Here is a 14,432-nt window from a genome sequence, read left to right as displayed (position 1 = left end):
ACAAACACTCAAATCATTATTCAGCCAGTGCTTATAACACTAAAAGTATATTATTACACGCACTACTAAAGCCTACATATTTATTAAAAAAATATATACACAAAATATATACACAAGTTAGCATTTGGACATATCTACGGTGACACTCTTCAGTAGTTGATACCCAAGTAAGATATGAACTCTAAAACCACAACCCCCTCACTCCAAGACTCCCAATTATGCTATACACAAGATTATGAAGTATACTCATTGAAAGTCAGGCCTACTGGCTTCGTCAGGGTATCATAAAACCAAATACAAACAACTTTAAAACCTTTGTGATTCTGCAGTCTTACATTGGCTTTTACTAATAAGCCAATGAATCTTATGTACCATTATTAATAAGCATTATATTATTCAAATACTATGCACACAAGTCTTTTTTTTTTAAACAGATGCTGCCAAAGTAACTTTAAGACCCACAAGACAGGCCCCTGCATTTTTGAGGCAGGAGGTAAAAAACCCACGCCCCAGAAGTGCTCCAAAGTAACAAACTTCTCCCGGGGTCATCAACTTGATCGTCTCTCTGCCAGAGACTTTGGGTGTCAACATGAAAATAAACTCGGATCTCCTGTGGGGGCTGCTACACTTTCTGCAGCATGGCAAAAATACTGCCCTCTCTGTGGCACTATTGAACTCATTATGCACATTTTGTGGGCCACCCCAATGCCTTATGGGACGAGCTCTCTCTTAGCTGTTTGGCCTGCGGCATTGCCTTTGATGTGCTGAGGCCATGTTCTGTTTTTTTTACCTTTTGTCAATATACGCTTTCTCTCAGATGTGTAGACTCCCAATGCACATATCGTGATATAATTAATCATGATGTAAAGCCCACGATACAATGGTAGCATACCCAGACAAACATCTCACCTGAGCATCTCGTTCATCTGCAAGAGCTTCTTTGCAGTCTCTGGGTGATCAGGCCCATGCTTGTGGCCGCAGTGATCCACGCCTAAGAAGTGAGCGATCAGGATATCCCACTCGTCACCGTCCACTAGAGTTGAACACAAAAATATGCATCTCATCAGGCCTAAGGACATGTGAACACAATGCCTCTAACCCTGCCCTACTCCATACTCAGCACCAATGATTGACCACGGAGCTAAGCCCACATATGCTTTTTTTCCAAATGGTATTTACCATAATGCAGATACTAACAGAACATAATCAAGCAAAGCCCGTTTCCCTCGCCGTCACCCACAGGAGTCTCAACCAACAAAGGCTACAGTCTGAAGGAGCTTAAACAAATGAAAAATCCCTAAATACAGACCAGGATATTTTTCTTATGTGAACCAACATAAATGTGAAACAAACGCGCACGTGAGGCGGAGAGCCACCCCAAGCAGCCCAGGAATCTCACCAAACTCTAAATCAAGGGAGATCTGTTATTCAGGGGGTTAAGTATTTCATCAGTATTTCCGCCCATTCTGGAGGGTCCGCTGTGATTTTGTTATCACTGAGCATCAACTTGATGTGTTCGTCCCCCAAAGCCAATTCTTGTAGGTCTTTTTGCCATTTCCCAAGGCTGTGGCGCCACCCAAAGAGTCCCTATGCAGCGATTTGCCAACAATGTCCCTGCACTGGCATGCGTGATCTCATTGTGTGGCCTTTCTTGAGGGAAAAGATACACAGCAAACACTTTCACTGGTACCGCTTGTACTACCCAGGTTACATGGGACAAACAGCTTCGCACCTGGTCCCATAATGTCACCACCCAGGGCCAATTCCAAACGAGATGCATAAAGGAGGCCCCTCTTCACTACAGCTCACACAGCCAGACTATCAGGGTAAATCTGGACCAGTACCTGGAGGTGAGATGAGTTTGGTGTAAACAATGCAATCTGCAGGTATGATTGTGCAAATATTACTGAACCAGAATGGGCATCCTTCCTCTACAGGCACTTTTACTCAAGTGGGTTTAAAACCTGCACACTGTGTAGATGTTCCTCTAGTCCGAACCTGGCCAATACTTCAGTTTCACCCCAAGATTATGATCACTCACCCTCCCCCGACACGGATCTGCCCTCCTTGATGAGCCAAGGTACTACTTGTTTGAACGTGGTTATCACCCCAGACTTGCCTCATGACCAAGATCACTTAATTTCCGCTGTCATCAATCTGTCCTCCCTGATGAGACGACGGGTCCTTGTAATGCAGAAGGCACTGAGGGCTGGGCCTCAGGTCCCAATGGTCTCTCCAAGGCTCTATTTAAACAGGGCATCCCCTCCTGGGCAGCTGGCGTCTACCTCAATCTATGTCAAACTCCGGGCAGCTAGGGGTGACTGCCTAGAGGCGCTATTATGAGCCGAAAGTAACACCTGCAGCCCAGGGCGATCGAAACATCAGTTCCTCAAGGACTGCCAGCGCCTTCTGGATATGAGAGAACTTTGGGTTACCAACCATAGTCAGTCAGCCTTTAAACTAGGTATTTGAATGGTATGACTAGAGGCTTGCACATTTGTTTAGACAGGGCTGTCCTAGCCAAACAAACATGCCTGGACGGTCATTAACACTTAACAGCCGGCATCCCCCTCATATCACCTCACCTGCACCTATTCCATCAGTTTGAAGGCAAGATTCAATGCTCTCAGGCTTGGGGAGTGCCTGTTTTTAGGTCTCGCCTAGAGCGAAGCGCGTAAGCGTTTCTCTAGGAGAGGGCTCTTGGAATCACTTCAGACTTCCAAGAGCCTTCTCCGTGTGGGGTTGCCTCCTCCCACACATCCCATTGGCCTTTGCGTGTGGCTTTCAATAATTGATTTAAACAGGGAGTTAGGTCCTGGGACGTACGGGCAGCTGGACCATATGTGAATTTTGAAAAAATGCAGTGCTGGCCGTACATATACTTTACAACATCTCCTTAATTGGAGTAACAAATCACCTTTTGATTGAAGATTTGTATGGTATTATTTATTTATACCTTTTGAATTATTTCTTTTTAGTCAGAAAGATAATTTTTACGAAAAAGACATACCATATACAAACAATTATTCAAAAAACGACTATACGAAATTGCAACACTACTACATAAAACACAAATCAAAACATTTCATATGTACATTTCATATGTACATTTGCACGATATTCAAGGTTGTTCAATATCATATATACATTACCACAGTATCCACATTTTTGATACAATTCCAATCAAGGAATGGAGAAAACAGTTAAGAAGAAATCAAGTGGAGAAAAGATGAATCAATAACATGCACAGTATTAGTCAAAAAAGGAAGAATAGACTGAATCAATGTTTAAGTCATTCAAAAGTGCTTGTCTCCATTTGGCCGACTGAAACATTGATTCAGTCTATTCTTCCTTTTTTGACTAATACTGTGCATGTTATTGATTCATCTTTTCTCCACTTGATTTCTTCTTAACTGTTTTCTCCATTCCTTGATTGGAATTGTATCAAAAATGTGGATACTGTGGTAATGTATATATGATATTGAACAACCTTGAATATCGTGCAAATGTACATATGAAATGTGCATATGAAATGTTTTGATTTGTGTTTTATGTAGTAGTGTTGCAGTTTCGTATAGTCGTTTTTTGAATAATTGTTTGTATATGGTATGTCTTTTTTGTAAAAATTATCTTTCTGACTAAAAAGAAATAATTCAAAAGGTATAAATAAATAATACCATACAAATCTTCAATCAAAAGGTGATTTGTTACTCCAATTAAGGAGATGTTGTAAAGTATATGTACGGCCAGCACTGCATTTTTTCAAAATTTCAATAATTGAAGCATGCAAATGGCCAAAGACGGGTGCATGTCCCGCGTCTCCTCAAAACTTTCACTCCTGTGGTCTAGGGGTCTTGGTAGCACGCAGGGTGCCATCTGTTCAGCATCCGGTTTCACCTAAGCATGCAGCACCGGGCACAATGGCAGCTGCATTCCTTACAGCGTGCGTTCACCACTCGCTGGCTTGTTTTGTCTGAGAAATGGGCCACACGGAGTAGTTCTCCATTACGCGGGGTTCTACTCGTAATGGGTTCTACTCGTAATTGCGCAGTGCTGGGATGATTTCGCCATGTGAAAATGGTAAAATCGCACAGTGTATTAAAAACCATATACCCGAGCCAAAACCCCAGACTTTCCCACGGAACCTGAAACATATGATTCTATCCACTTCATGCTCCAGAAGGATGCCCCACACATGTAATATCTAGACTATACACGCAGGTTCGGGCCACACCTCCGCATACGCCAGTGAGGGCCAGAAGGGAGTGGGACGCAGACCTAGACACACCGCTCTCAGATGACCAGTAGGAGACGGCATGCCTACAAACGGCGGCACTGTCGAGCAACAGTAGGCTACGATTGATCCACTTCAAGTTTCTACACCGACTTTACCACACTCCAGCAAGATTACACAGCCCAACCCCCAGCAGATTCCCGGCCTGTTCCAAACCCCCAGCAGCATCCCCGGCCTGTTCCAAACCCCCAGCAGCATCCCTGGCCTGTTCCAAAACCCCAGCAGCATCCCCAGTCTCTTCTCAATCTCCAACAGAATCCCCAGTCTTTTCTCAACCTCCAGCAACATGCCCAGCCTGATCCCCCAGCCCCAGCTTGTAACACACCCCCATGGAATACCCAGTCTCTTCCCAAGCTCCAGCGGCATCCCGTCTCTTCCCAAGCTCCAGCGGCATCCCGTCTCTTCCCAAGCTCCAGCGGCATCCCGTCTCTTCCCAAGCTCCAGCGGCATCCCGTCTCTTCCCAAGCTCCAGCGGCATCCCGTCTCTTCCCAAGCTCCAGCGGCATCCCGTCTCTTCCCAAGCTCCAGCGGCATCCCGTCTCTTCCCAAGCTCCAGCGGCATCCCGTCTCTTCCCAAGCTCCAGCGGCATCCCGTCTCTTCCCAAGCTCCAGCGGCATCCCGTCTCTTCCTGTGGTTCTGAAAATCTGGATTCATATAATAGTACTGGACTCGAGAATAAAAACTTCGTCGAACTAGGACGAATTTGGTATCAAAAGACCGAGAATGACGAGTACATCATGTACATGTATTTTTCGGCGTATTCGAGTGACGATTCCACCTCGAAATCGTCATTTACATTCTGAACCCTTAGCTCCCATTTACATGTTGCCCTTTACATAGGCCTTAATCCAGTTGAATTTGATTCCACAAGGACACATACTCCTTAATCGACTTCTCCCTGACCTCAGTACAAGTTAGAACCATTGCCCCAGGCCGAACTCGTTAGGTCAGTTCCCTCCCAGTGGCCGAGCAAGATAGCATCTAGGCTCAACCGGCCATAAAACCATTTGAGCACGCACACCTGCCATATCTCGCTCACATCTTTTTCTCCACTCCTTTTCTTTACTTGCTTTATGATGGGGAGGTGACCGTTTTTATTGGGGGTCCAGCGATATCTGATGAAATGTTGGGCCTTGCCGGATGATTTGTTATGGGCAGCACGACATGAAATATGTACATGTCATCATGACTCTGCTTTTCTTTTGTAACCAGTAACTATAAATGAAATACCACGAATTCAAGGAATGTTTTGCCCAAGGCTGAAAATCATGTATAAAGAGAGAAGCCTGACTTCGTGAAAGTGTGCAGTCTCCTGAGAATATACCCGTATTGTACTTCTAGGACCCTGTTACCTTGGTTGCAGCCAATAAACTAATCTTTGACTTCACCTCGAAGACTCTGAGTTTCTGTAGGTATGACTCCGGAGAACCCGAGGTCTCTGGGTGTTGATTCCCTGACACCGCTGGGTTACCGGTTCTGTGCCGGTTCTTAAAAACCCAGTACCTCAGTTGGCGCCCAGCGTTTGGGGCGATTCCAGTGGTACCAGTCAGCCTGAAGATCGTGAGGAGCTTTGTGTGGAAATTCCGGAGGAGGCCCCACCACCTCATCGACCCCTGCATGTCGACGTGGTCCGAAGGTCTTTGCTGCGAGGTTCCCCGCTTCCCGACGGCTACAAGGACTGCTGCCCTGGCTATCGCCCTGATGTTGGACCCTTGAAGTTTTCGGTAGAGCGAAACACTGAGACGAGTCTTCTGGTGACGCCATCGATATTTTCAGTTACGTATAAGTGGAGCGTCTCCCAGTCCTTAGTTGGACTTACTTTGTGGTATCTTTGGGATACAAAAGGTTTTGTATTGGTACTTGCAAGCACCATAACCGAAGGACTCGTGTATTCACGAGAAATATCGTAATCGATAAATCCTTTGAAGTTTTGGAACTAGACTAGAGAGCGAGGATGCCTAGTCTTAGACTTGGGAATTTGTTTTGTCTTGGTGGTAATAATAGGGACTCCCGATTGGAGGACTCATGTCCGGTTCCTCCAGTTGGAACTCCGACTTACGAGCTATATGTTAAACATGGGGTAGGCCCCATCGTTTACAACGAAGTATGGATTAAATACACTAGGAAAGATGGTGTTTTAAAATGGCCCCAATATGGTAGCTTTGATTCTGAAATCTTAGACAACCTTGAAGTTAAACTCTTCAAAAAGAAAGCCCGGCCGGCGATGTTTGACTCTTTCCGCTTATGGCGCAAAGAAGCCAAACAAAAAGAAATTAAATTAGCTAAGAAAAATAAGAGAGAAGGAGGACTTTCGGTAATGCAAGCTGCCGTGCAGTTTAAAGATAATGAAGAAGAGCAGATAAATGAGCAGTTGCACAGGCAACGTAAAATGGCAATAGATAAGTGTTATCCAGTTTTGCCGTCTCTTCAGCAAGAGGCAGCAAAAGAGCGTGAAAAAGACCCATTAATGTCGCAATTATTAACTTCACCACCCCCCTATGCGCAGAATGCCACAGCACCCCCGCAACCTTTAGTTGCACAAGCTGCGCCTCCTGCTCTTCCACAGCACCCACCAGCTGTTCTTCAGCTGGCTCCTACTTCTTCGGTGCAGCCTCCTCCAGGCCCACCGACCACTTCTTTTTCACCTGTGTTTTCTACGATTTTGCCTACTATACTTTTTACGTCTCCTAATGCTCCCTCTACATTTTTGCCTAGTGCCCCCTCTATTTCCCCTGATACCTCTTCTGCTATCTCTACCCCTACCTTATCACACCCCGTTCTTCCACCTATTTTTCCTTCAGTTTCACCTTCTATTCGGCAGAAAATGGCCAGCACTGTTACTAATCTTCTTTTACCTCTTTTCGGGTCGCCTGCTACGACCCCTAACATAGGAAGAAGACAGTTGCGAAGTCAACTGCCTGATTATCAAGAGAGATTCCCTGAATAGTTTAGCTCGGAAATGGGTCATGGACACTGCAAAATATGATGTACAGTCTGTCATGGAAGTCTTCCATCAATGGGAAGCAGCGACACAGAGATATGTTTTCGAACAGATGTGTGTCTTTCTTGGCGAGGATTTAGAAGACAATGATCAAGAATGCATCCCACAAGAGATGTGTCGTGTACGATTTAAGTTTGGAGAGGGTATGATTGTAGGTCCCGACGTGGAAAAGGCAGTTGAAATGTTATTATCATATCGAAGTAAGGGAAACAGTTCTGGGTCACCATCGGAATCTAGTGCATCTAGTAGGAAAAAGGCACGACAATACCCTATGAGAGAAGTTCCCCCACAGTGGAGAGAGGGTGACGCGACCGCTGTCCCACCTGTCCTGCCACACTTTCACCGTGTATGGGTACATGTCCCATGGAAGCGAGCTGAAGTTTTAGCACTCAAACAAACATTACCAGATCCGCGTAAAAATCCTGCAGGGTACTATAAAGAATTGTCGCAAACTGCTGGGTCATGTATAATGAATTTGGCCGATATCGATATGTTATTTGGGAACGTTGTTCCACAGCCTTTATGGGGTAAAATTCGTCATGTAGATCATGACCAGGAATTAGGTGACACGTGGGCTAATATTACTGCTGCAGATGCACGACAAGTTGGTGGTGCCAAGCCTGAGCCTCTGATAGCAGAACTACCTGGTAGAATAGTAGATTACATGAAAACGATAATGCCTGCAATACGCGTAAATTGGGATAAGTTATCTGCATGCAAGCAAAAGAAAGAAGAAACTGTTTCAGATTTCTTCACCAGATTTGAAGAAACATTCATTGACCACAGCGGTCAAGATATGACCACAGAAGGTGGTCAGAGATTGTTTGTCGATAAATTTGTGCACAATCTGCTTCCAGAATTGTGTAGGAAATTAAAAGATTCAGAAAGTTCTTGGGCAGTCTCATCTTCAGCCCAGATATTAGCTACCGCACAGTACTACGAGAATAGAGACAAAGATGAGAAAGATAAAGTAGAAAAGAAAACTAGAGAACTCAAAACGAAGGTTTTGCTACAGCAAGCCTGTCCGCCACGTGGTGGTGGTGGTAATCAAAATAATAATGGTCAGAATCACTACCAGAATACTTTTCAGCAGCCTCAACAATATCAGAGAAACTTGCAAAGATTCGATTACACTCAACCCCGCGTAGGTCCTAACCAGTGTTTATATTGCAAACAGGAGGGTCATTACAAGTATAACTGTCCAGCCCTACCACAACGTGCAAATGGAATTTCTGGTGTAAGAGGTCGTGGCAGTCAGCAAGCGCCTAGAGGTAGAGGGCGTGGAAACGACGCGCGTCCCCTTCCACCACAAAACTCTATGAACAGGTTTGATCAGCAAAATAACGTATCTGACAAGACAGCCCAATACTACGTTGACGAGTATTACACAGAAAATGAGCAGTGGGAAAATGAGGATTGCTAGGACAGCCATAGACGAAGAGAGGGAGTCGTTTCAGTTCCAGTAGATCAGAGTGGACCTTACGTTGAGGTGATTACATCAGGTGTGTCAGAACCTTTTTTGTTGGATACTGGTGCTACAAAGAGTTCTATTATGCACTCCAAACTCCCTGGCGCACCTTTGTCTGGCGAAATGAACGTTTCTGTAGGTTTTTCTGGCGCCCCAGTTAGAAATCAGATTTCTGACCCTTTATCTCTTTCTGTTGGTCCTTGTGAATTCGAAGCACCCCTTATTTTGACAACAAGTTGTGGGTAAAATTTGCTAGGATTAGATTTGCTAAAAAGATTGTATGCGACTTTGTACTGTTCTCCTTCAGGAGTACAACTTACTTTAGGTAAGAAAGTGGTTTCTCCCATGTATTTGTCGAGAAATGCACTTCCAGCAGAATTGTCGATTCTCCCAGATATTCTTTGGGCTACTGGTCCAAATGATGTAGGTCTTTTAGAAATTCCTCCATATGTTGTAACATTGAAGTCGAATGTCAGAATGCCACGAATTCCCCAATACAGAATATCTAATGAGGGTGAAAGAGCTTTGCTAGCGATCGTTTACGAATTAATTGAAAAGGATGTGATTGAAGAAACACGAGGCAATGTTTGCAATAGTCCTGTTCTGCCTGTTTTAAAACGAACTGACCCTTCTCAGCCACCTGTGTACAGATTCGTGATTGACCTTAGAGAGGTGAATAAAATTGTTGTGCCACAATTCCCAGTTGTCCCCAACATTACCACATTATTGACTAGGATTCCAGCCTCTGCCTCCTGGTTTTCGGTGATTGACCTGAAGAATGCTTTCTTCAGTATCCCGATTGCTGAGGAAAGCAGGGATATTTTTTCCTTTAGTTTAGGAGGTCGAAGCTTCCGCTTTAAACGCGCTCCTCAAGGCTACTGTGAAAGCCCCTCAATATACAGTCAAGCTCTGAAAAGTCAGCTTGACACAATGGTTTTGCCCAAAGGTGCCACTCTCGTACAGTACGTGGACGATTTGCTCAACGCTGCGGATACTGAGAAAATTTGTAAAATGGCCACGTTGTCATTATTGCGTCATCTATGTGATTTGCATCACAAGGTGTCACTTTCCAAGCTTCAATATTGCCGACAAGAAGTGACCTACTTAGGTCATCTCTTATCGAAGGAGGGAAGGAAACTGACCCCAGAAAGAATTCAGGCAATTGCAAAATTGAGTGTGCCAAGAACACAGAGAGAAGTACGTGCTTTCTTGGGCATTACATCGTACTGTAGACAGTGGATTCCAAATTTTTCGTTATTAGCCAAACCATTGGTGGCATTAACGTGTAAAAATACACCCAATCCCATTCCTTGGTCGGAAGAATGTCAGAAAAGTTCTCTCGAATTACGCACAGCATTATGTTCGGCCCCTGTGTTAGGTACCCCCAACTACAGTAAGCCTTTCACATTGTATGTCCACGAGAAGGAAGGCTGTGCATTGTCTGTGCTGACTCAGTTATTCGGAGATAGACAGCGGCCATGCGCCTATTTTTCGTCAACTTTGGATCCGGTAGCACGAGCATTGCCAAGTTGTTTAAGGGCCACAGCGGCAGCAGCTGTTTCCATTCGACAGTCTGCTGGTCTAGTAATGAATAATACACTAATCGTGATGGTCCCGCATGCAGTAGACACATTGTTAAATAGGACCAAGACACAGCACTTAACTAGTGCTCGACTGTCCAGTTACGAATTGACGCTGCTAGCGAGCCATGTGCACATAAAAAGGTGCAGTACCTTGAACCTAGCCACATTGTTACCAATTGCAGAGGAATCAGATGCTTTAGAACAGCACGATTGTTTTCTTAGAACAGAGGAAGAGACGAAAGGGAGAGTTGATTTGTTCGACACTCCTCTTGCTGAATGTGATGGTACATTATGGGTGGATGGTTCATGCTTTAAGCTCCCAAATGGTAACGTGACTACAGCATATGCTGTCACAACTTTGCACACAGTCATTGAAACTGCGCGAATACCACATGGTTCAGCTCAAGCCGCAGAACTCGTTGCACTGACGAGAGCATGTGTGTTGTCTAAAGGAATGAAAGTGACTGTCTATACCGACAGCCAGTATGCTTTTGGAGTGGCTCACAGTTTTGGACGATTGTGGAGAGAACGTGGGTTCCTGACTTCGCATGGAGCTAGGATTCAGCATGGTCAGTTGGTGAATGAGCTTCTTGAATCACTGACGTTGCCCCTGTAAATAGCGATTGTGAAATGTAGTGCACACAAGAAGGTGACTGATGATGTTGGTCGTGGAAATGCCTTTGCTGATGAAACCGCTAAGGAAACTGCAAAGAATGTGATGAGCCGAATGTATGTTGCGAGCCCAGAAAGATGGACTGGTGATGTTGGAATATGTGAAGACACGATAGAAAGTGTGAAGTCCATCCAAGCTGAGGCCACGGAGAAAGAGTTAAGCATGTGGAGAGAAAGTATAGGGAGAATGGATGCAAATGGTTGTTGGATTGAATTGACAGAGCAACAGAGATGGTTGTTACCCGATGCATATGTGCCTGCAGTGGTTACAATGGCTCATGGAATGGCCCATATCAGCGCAAAAGGGATTTGCGAGTTCTTGGCCCCAGTATGGAAGAATTCAGGGATTCCCAAGTGTGCAGAGAACGTAGTCAAGAATTGCATATGTCTGAAACACAATCCTGGTAGGGGAACCCCAACTCCAGCTGGTCATTTTGCACCTCCTACGTATCCGTTCGAGGTTTTGCAGCTAGATTTCATACACATGGAGAGGTGCAACAACTTAAAATACGTGCTCGTGGTTGTTTGTGCCTTCTCAAGATGGGTAGAAGCCTATCCCCTAAAAGACAATACTGCCTTGTCCACAGCGAAAGCCCTTGTAAAAGAGTTCTTCCCCAGGTTTGGAATGCCGAGAATGGTCTGGTCTGACAACGGAAGTGAATTTGTGGGTCGTGTGATGAAAAGAGTGTGTGAAGGGCTAGGCATTAGGCAGAAGTTCCCCGCTGCAAATCACCCCCAATCAGCTGGATTAGTGGAATGTTACAATGGCACGCTTAAACTTAAATTGGCCAAAATCCAAGCGAGCACAGGTCTTAAATGGCCTGACGCTTTACCCTTAGCACTCCTATCCACCAGAATGACTGTGCATTCGCGAGTGAAACTCAGCCCCTATGAAATAATCTTTGGTCGGCCAGCCAACATATGGGGAGTGCCAAGGCCCACGAAATTTAGCGAGCTGCAACACCCTATTTTGCTTGACTATTTGTATGAATTGACGGCTAAATTGCGTGTTTTATATCAACAGGTCCACAACACCTTGCCTCCGGTCTCAGACTACGGGTCACTCCATTGAACCCGGTTCATGGGTCCTAGTCCGCAACTTTCAAAGAACAAGAAACGACCAGCCCAGATGGACCGGGCCTCACCTCGTCCTCCTGTCTACAAGGTCGGCTGTTAGGGTGGAGGGGAAGGCCAATTGGGTCCACGGGATCCATTGTAAGAAGATACCCTTCCCTCTGCCACATGAGCAATGGGTCCAGAAAGGAGGCACTGACTCAGAGCGCACAACTGATGAACGTGTAAAAAAAGCTAACCCTGATTGTGAAAGTGAGAACATTTTTCAAGAAACTGTGCCACCACCAGAACAATTGAACTCTGTGGAACCTGAGCTACTATTTCTGGACCAGACAGAACCCGGGAAAAGACGCTACAATTTGCGACCAAGAAAAACAGACTAAAGTAAAAGTGATTTCTTTTATGATCCGAGAGAAAAACCTGTGGACTAATAAAAAAATGTGTTTTTTCCCCCAAATCCTATTTTTGAAAGTGCAGATCTCCCATCTAGGTAACTTGCTTATTTTTGTTTTTTCGAACCGCCATCCGGGTTCCGCTGCTAGGGTCGCGGTTGATTAAAGACTTTTGGGTGCAGCTGACGACGTTAGGTCGCTGGTTCTGGTTGGTCCAAGGGAGTTGCCCTAGACTGACGGAAGCATCCTTTAGCAGAGGCAACCTACCACCGCGGGCAGCACCTTAGAGAGGATGGAGTTTCCTGATGTGGAGAGGCCTGCCAAACAAATGAACTTTAAGCAGAGACCTTTTAACATGATGACGAAGAAAAGTTTTATAACAGTGTGTATTTTTATGCTATTCAGCGTAATGGTCTTTTTGATAAGCTATGTTTTATTCTCTTTTCATGTGACATTTGCGCCCACTACATCACCCATACCTCCTCCTACTGTTTCCTCTCATTCTTTCCACCCTCTGCCTGACCACGAATCAAATAGGAGATTAGAGTTCATTAATAACTCCTTCGTTCAGTTATTACACCAACACCAACTTGTAATGAACACAACTAACTGTTGGGTGTGTGGTCTCATGCCCCACACCACGGATAAAGGTATCCCCTATTTGGTCCTGCCATTTAGTCACAATGGATCAGTCTGGGCATATAGGACAATGTTCATATATGCACGAGAAATCCAACCCCTACGTTCTGTAAAAGACAACCTCAAGACTAGCGCCCTAGTCAAAGGTATAGTTGACATGATCAAGGAAGCAACTTCTTACGAAGATACCCCGGATGATGAGATACTTGCATATGTAGGTTGGAACGTGACCGGATATGGCACTACATTAAGTGAGAAACAGCAAGCCAAGAGATCGTCCCCTATCTGGATCGTACCCCATCAAGGTCACCTGTGTCTGCAAGGTATTGGCAAGAATCCCAGAGCTCAGCTAGGGAAGAGTGTCTGTACAGAAACGTATGTTTTTGGATCTTAGACTTCCCCTGCGTTTTTAGCCGCTAAGGGTACTTATTTCATCTGTCATGATAGAGCCTATACATGGTTGCCCCCTGACTTCTCGGGCTCATGTTTTGTTTCATTCCTGTTACCTCCCACCTACACAGCAGCGGCGGATTACCATCGGACAAGGGTAGTTAGAGGTGTTTTGAGTAAAGAAGACACTGCAGGTCAAGAATTTGGTGACTTTGCAATGGGTATTCTGCCGTTCTGGGGAGCCATGGCTAACAGCAGGAACATAAGGCAATTGACAAGGGTAGTTGAATCCACCGTGACTGAAACTGCTGGTGCCCTTAGTAACCTGACTGCTGAGCTCCAGTCGGATCGACTTATGACCCTTCAGAACCGGGTGGCTTTGGATGTAATACTTGCGGACCGAGGTGGAGCATGCAAATTGATCCAGTCTAGTTGTTGCATTTTCATCCCAGATAATGCTCCAACAGTGTACAGGGCCATCTCCAAACTGCATAAGATTTCCGAATCTATTCATGTGGATAAAGGAGATTGGTCGTTAATGGGATGGTTCTGGGAACTGATATCTGCCTGGGGATGGAAAATTCTAATGGTCATTGGGATGGTCTTAGCCATTCTTTTCCTGTTCTGTCTATGCATACAGTGTGCTCCTGCAATATGTGACCTCTGTGCTACATCATGTGTAAGGAAGCCTGTGTCAAGAAATGAACTCAGCACTAGAATGATGTTACAGCAACATCTCAATGACTTTAGGAATATAGATCTGGACTCAGACTAACATGAGGATAGATTAATTGCCTATGTAAGGGCAAAAGGAGGGTCTGTGGTTCTGAAAATCTGGATTCATATAATAGTACTGGACTCGAGAATAAAAACTTCGTCGAAATAGGACGAATTTGGTATCAAAAGACCGAGAATGAC

The 14,432-nt window shown here is 45.0% G+C and overlaps 1 protein-coding gene across 5 annotated transcripts in view; it reads right to left on the bottom strand.

The window, feature by feature from the left end:
• The window catches only part of PIGO (phosphatidylinositol glycan anchor biosynthesis class O), a 131,463-nt gene that overhangs the window by 62,331 nt on the left and 54,700 nt on the right, over window positions 1-14,432 (bottom strand). For all 5 annotated transcript variants that reach the window (XM_078674671.1, XM_078674675.1, XM_078674676.1 and 2 more), the window contains one exon: window positions 910-1,033. In XM_078674671.1, the coding sequence (XP_078530797.1) occupies window positions 910-1,033 (124 nt within the window). The remainder of the gene's footprint in view (window positions 1-909; window positions 1,034-14,432) is intronic.

The sequence above is a fragment of the Lissotriton helveticus genome, chromosome 2_1, assembly GCF_964261635.1.
Source record: "Lissotriton helveticus chromosome 2_1, aLisHel1.1, whole genome shotgun sequence".
Classification (NCBI taxonomy): Eukaryota; Metazoa; Chordata; class Amphibia; order Caudata; family Salamandridae; genus Lissotriton; species Lissotriton helveticus.
The sequence above is the reverse complement of the archived record's forward strand: the minus strand, read 5'-3'. Positions and strand labels throughout refer to the sequence as shown.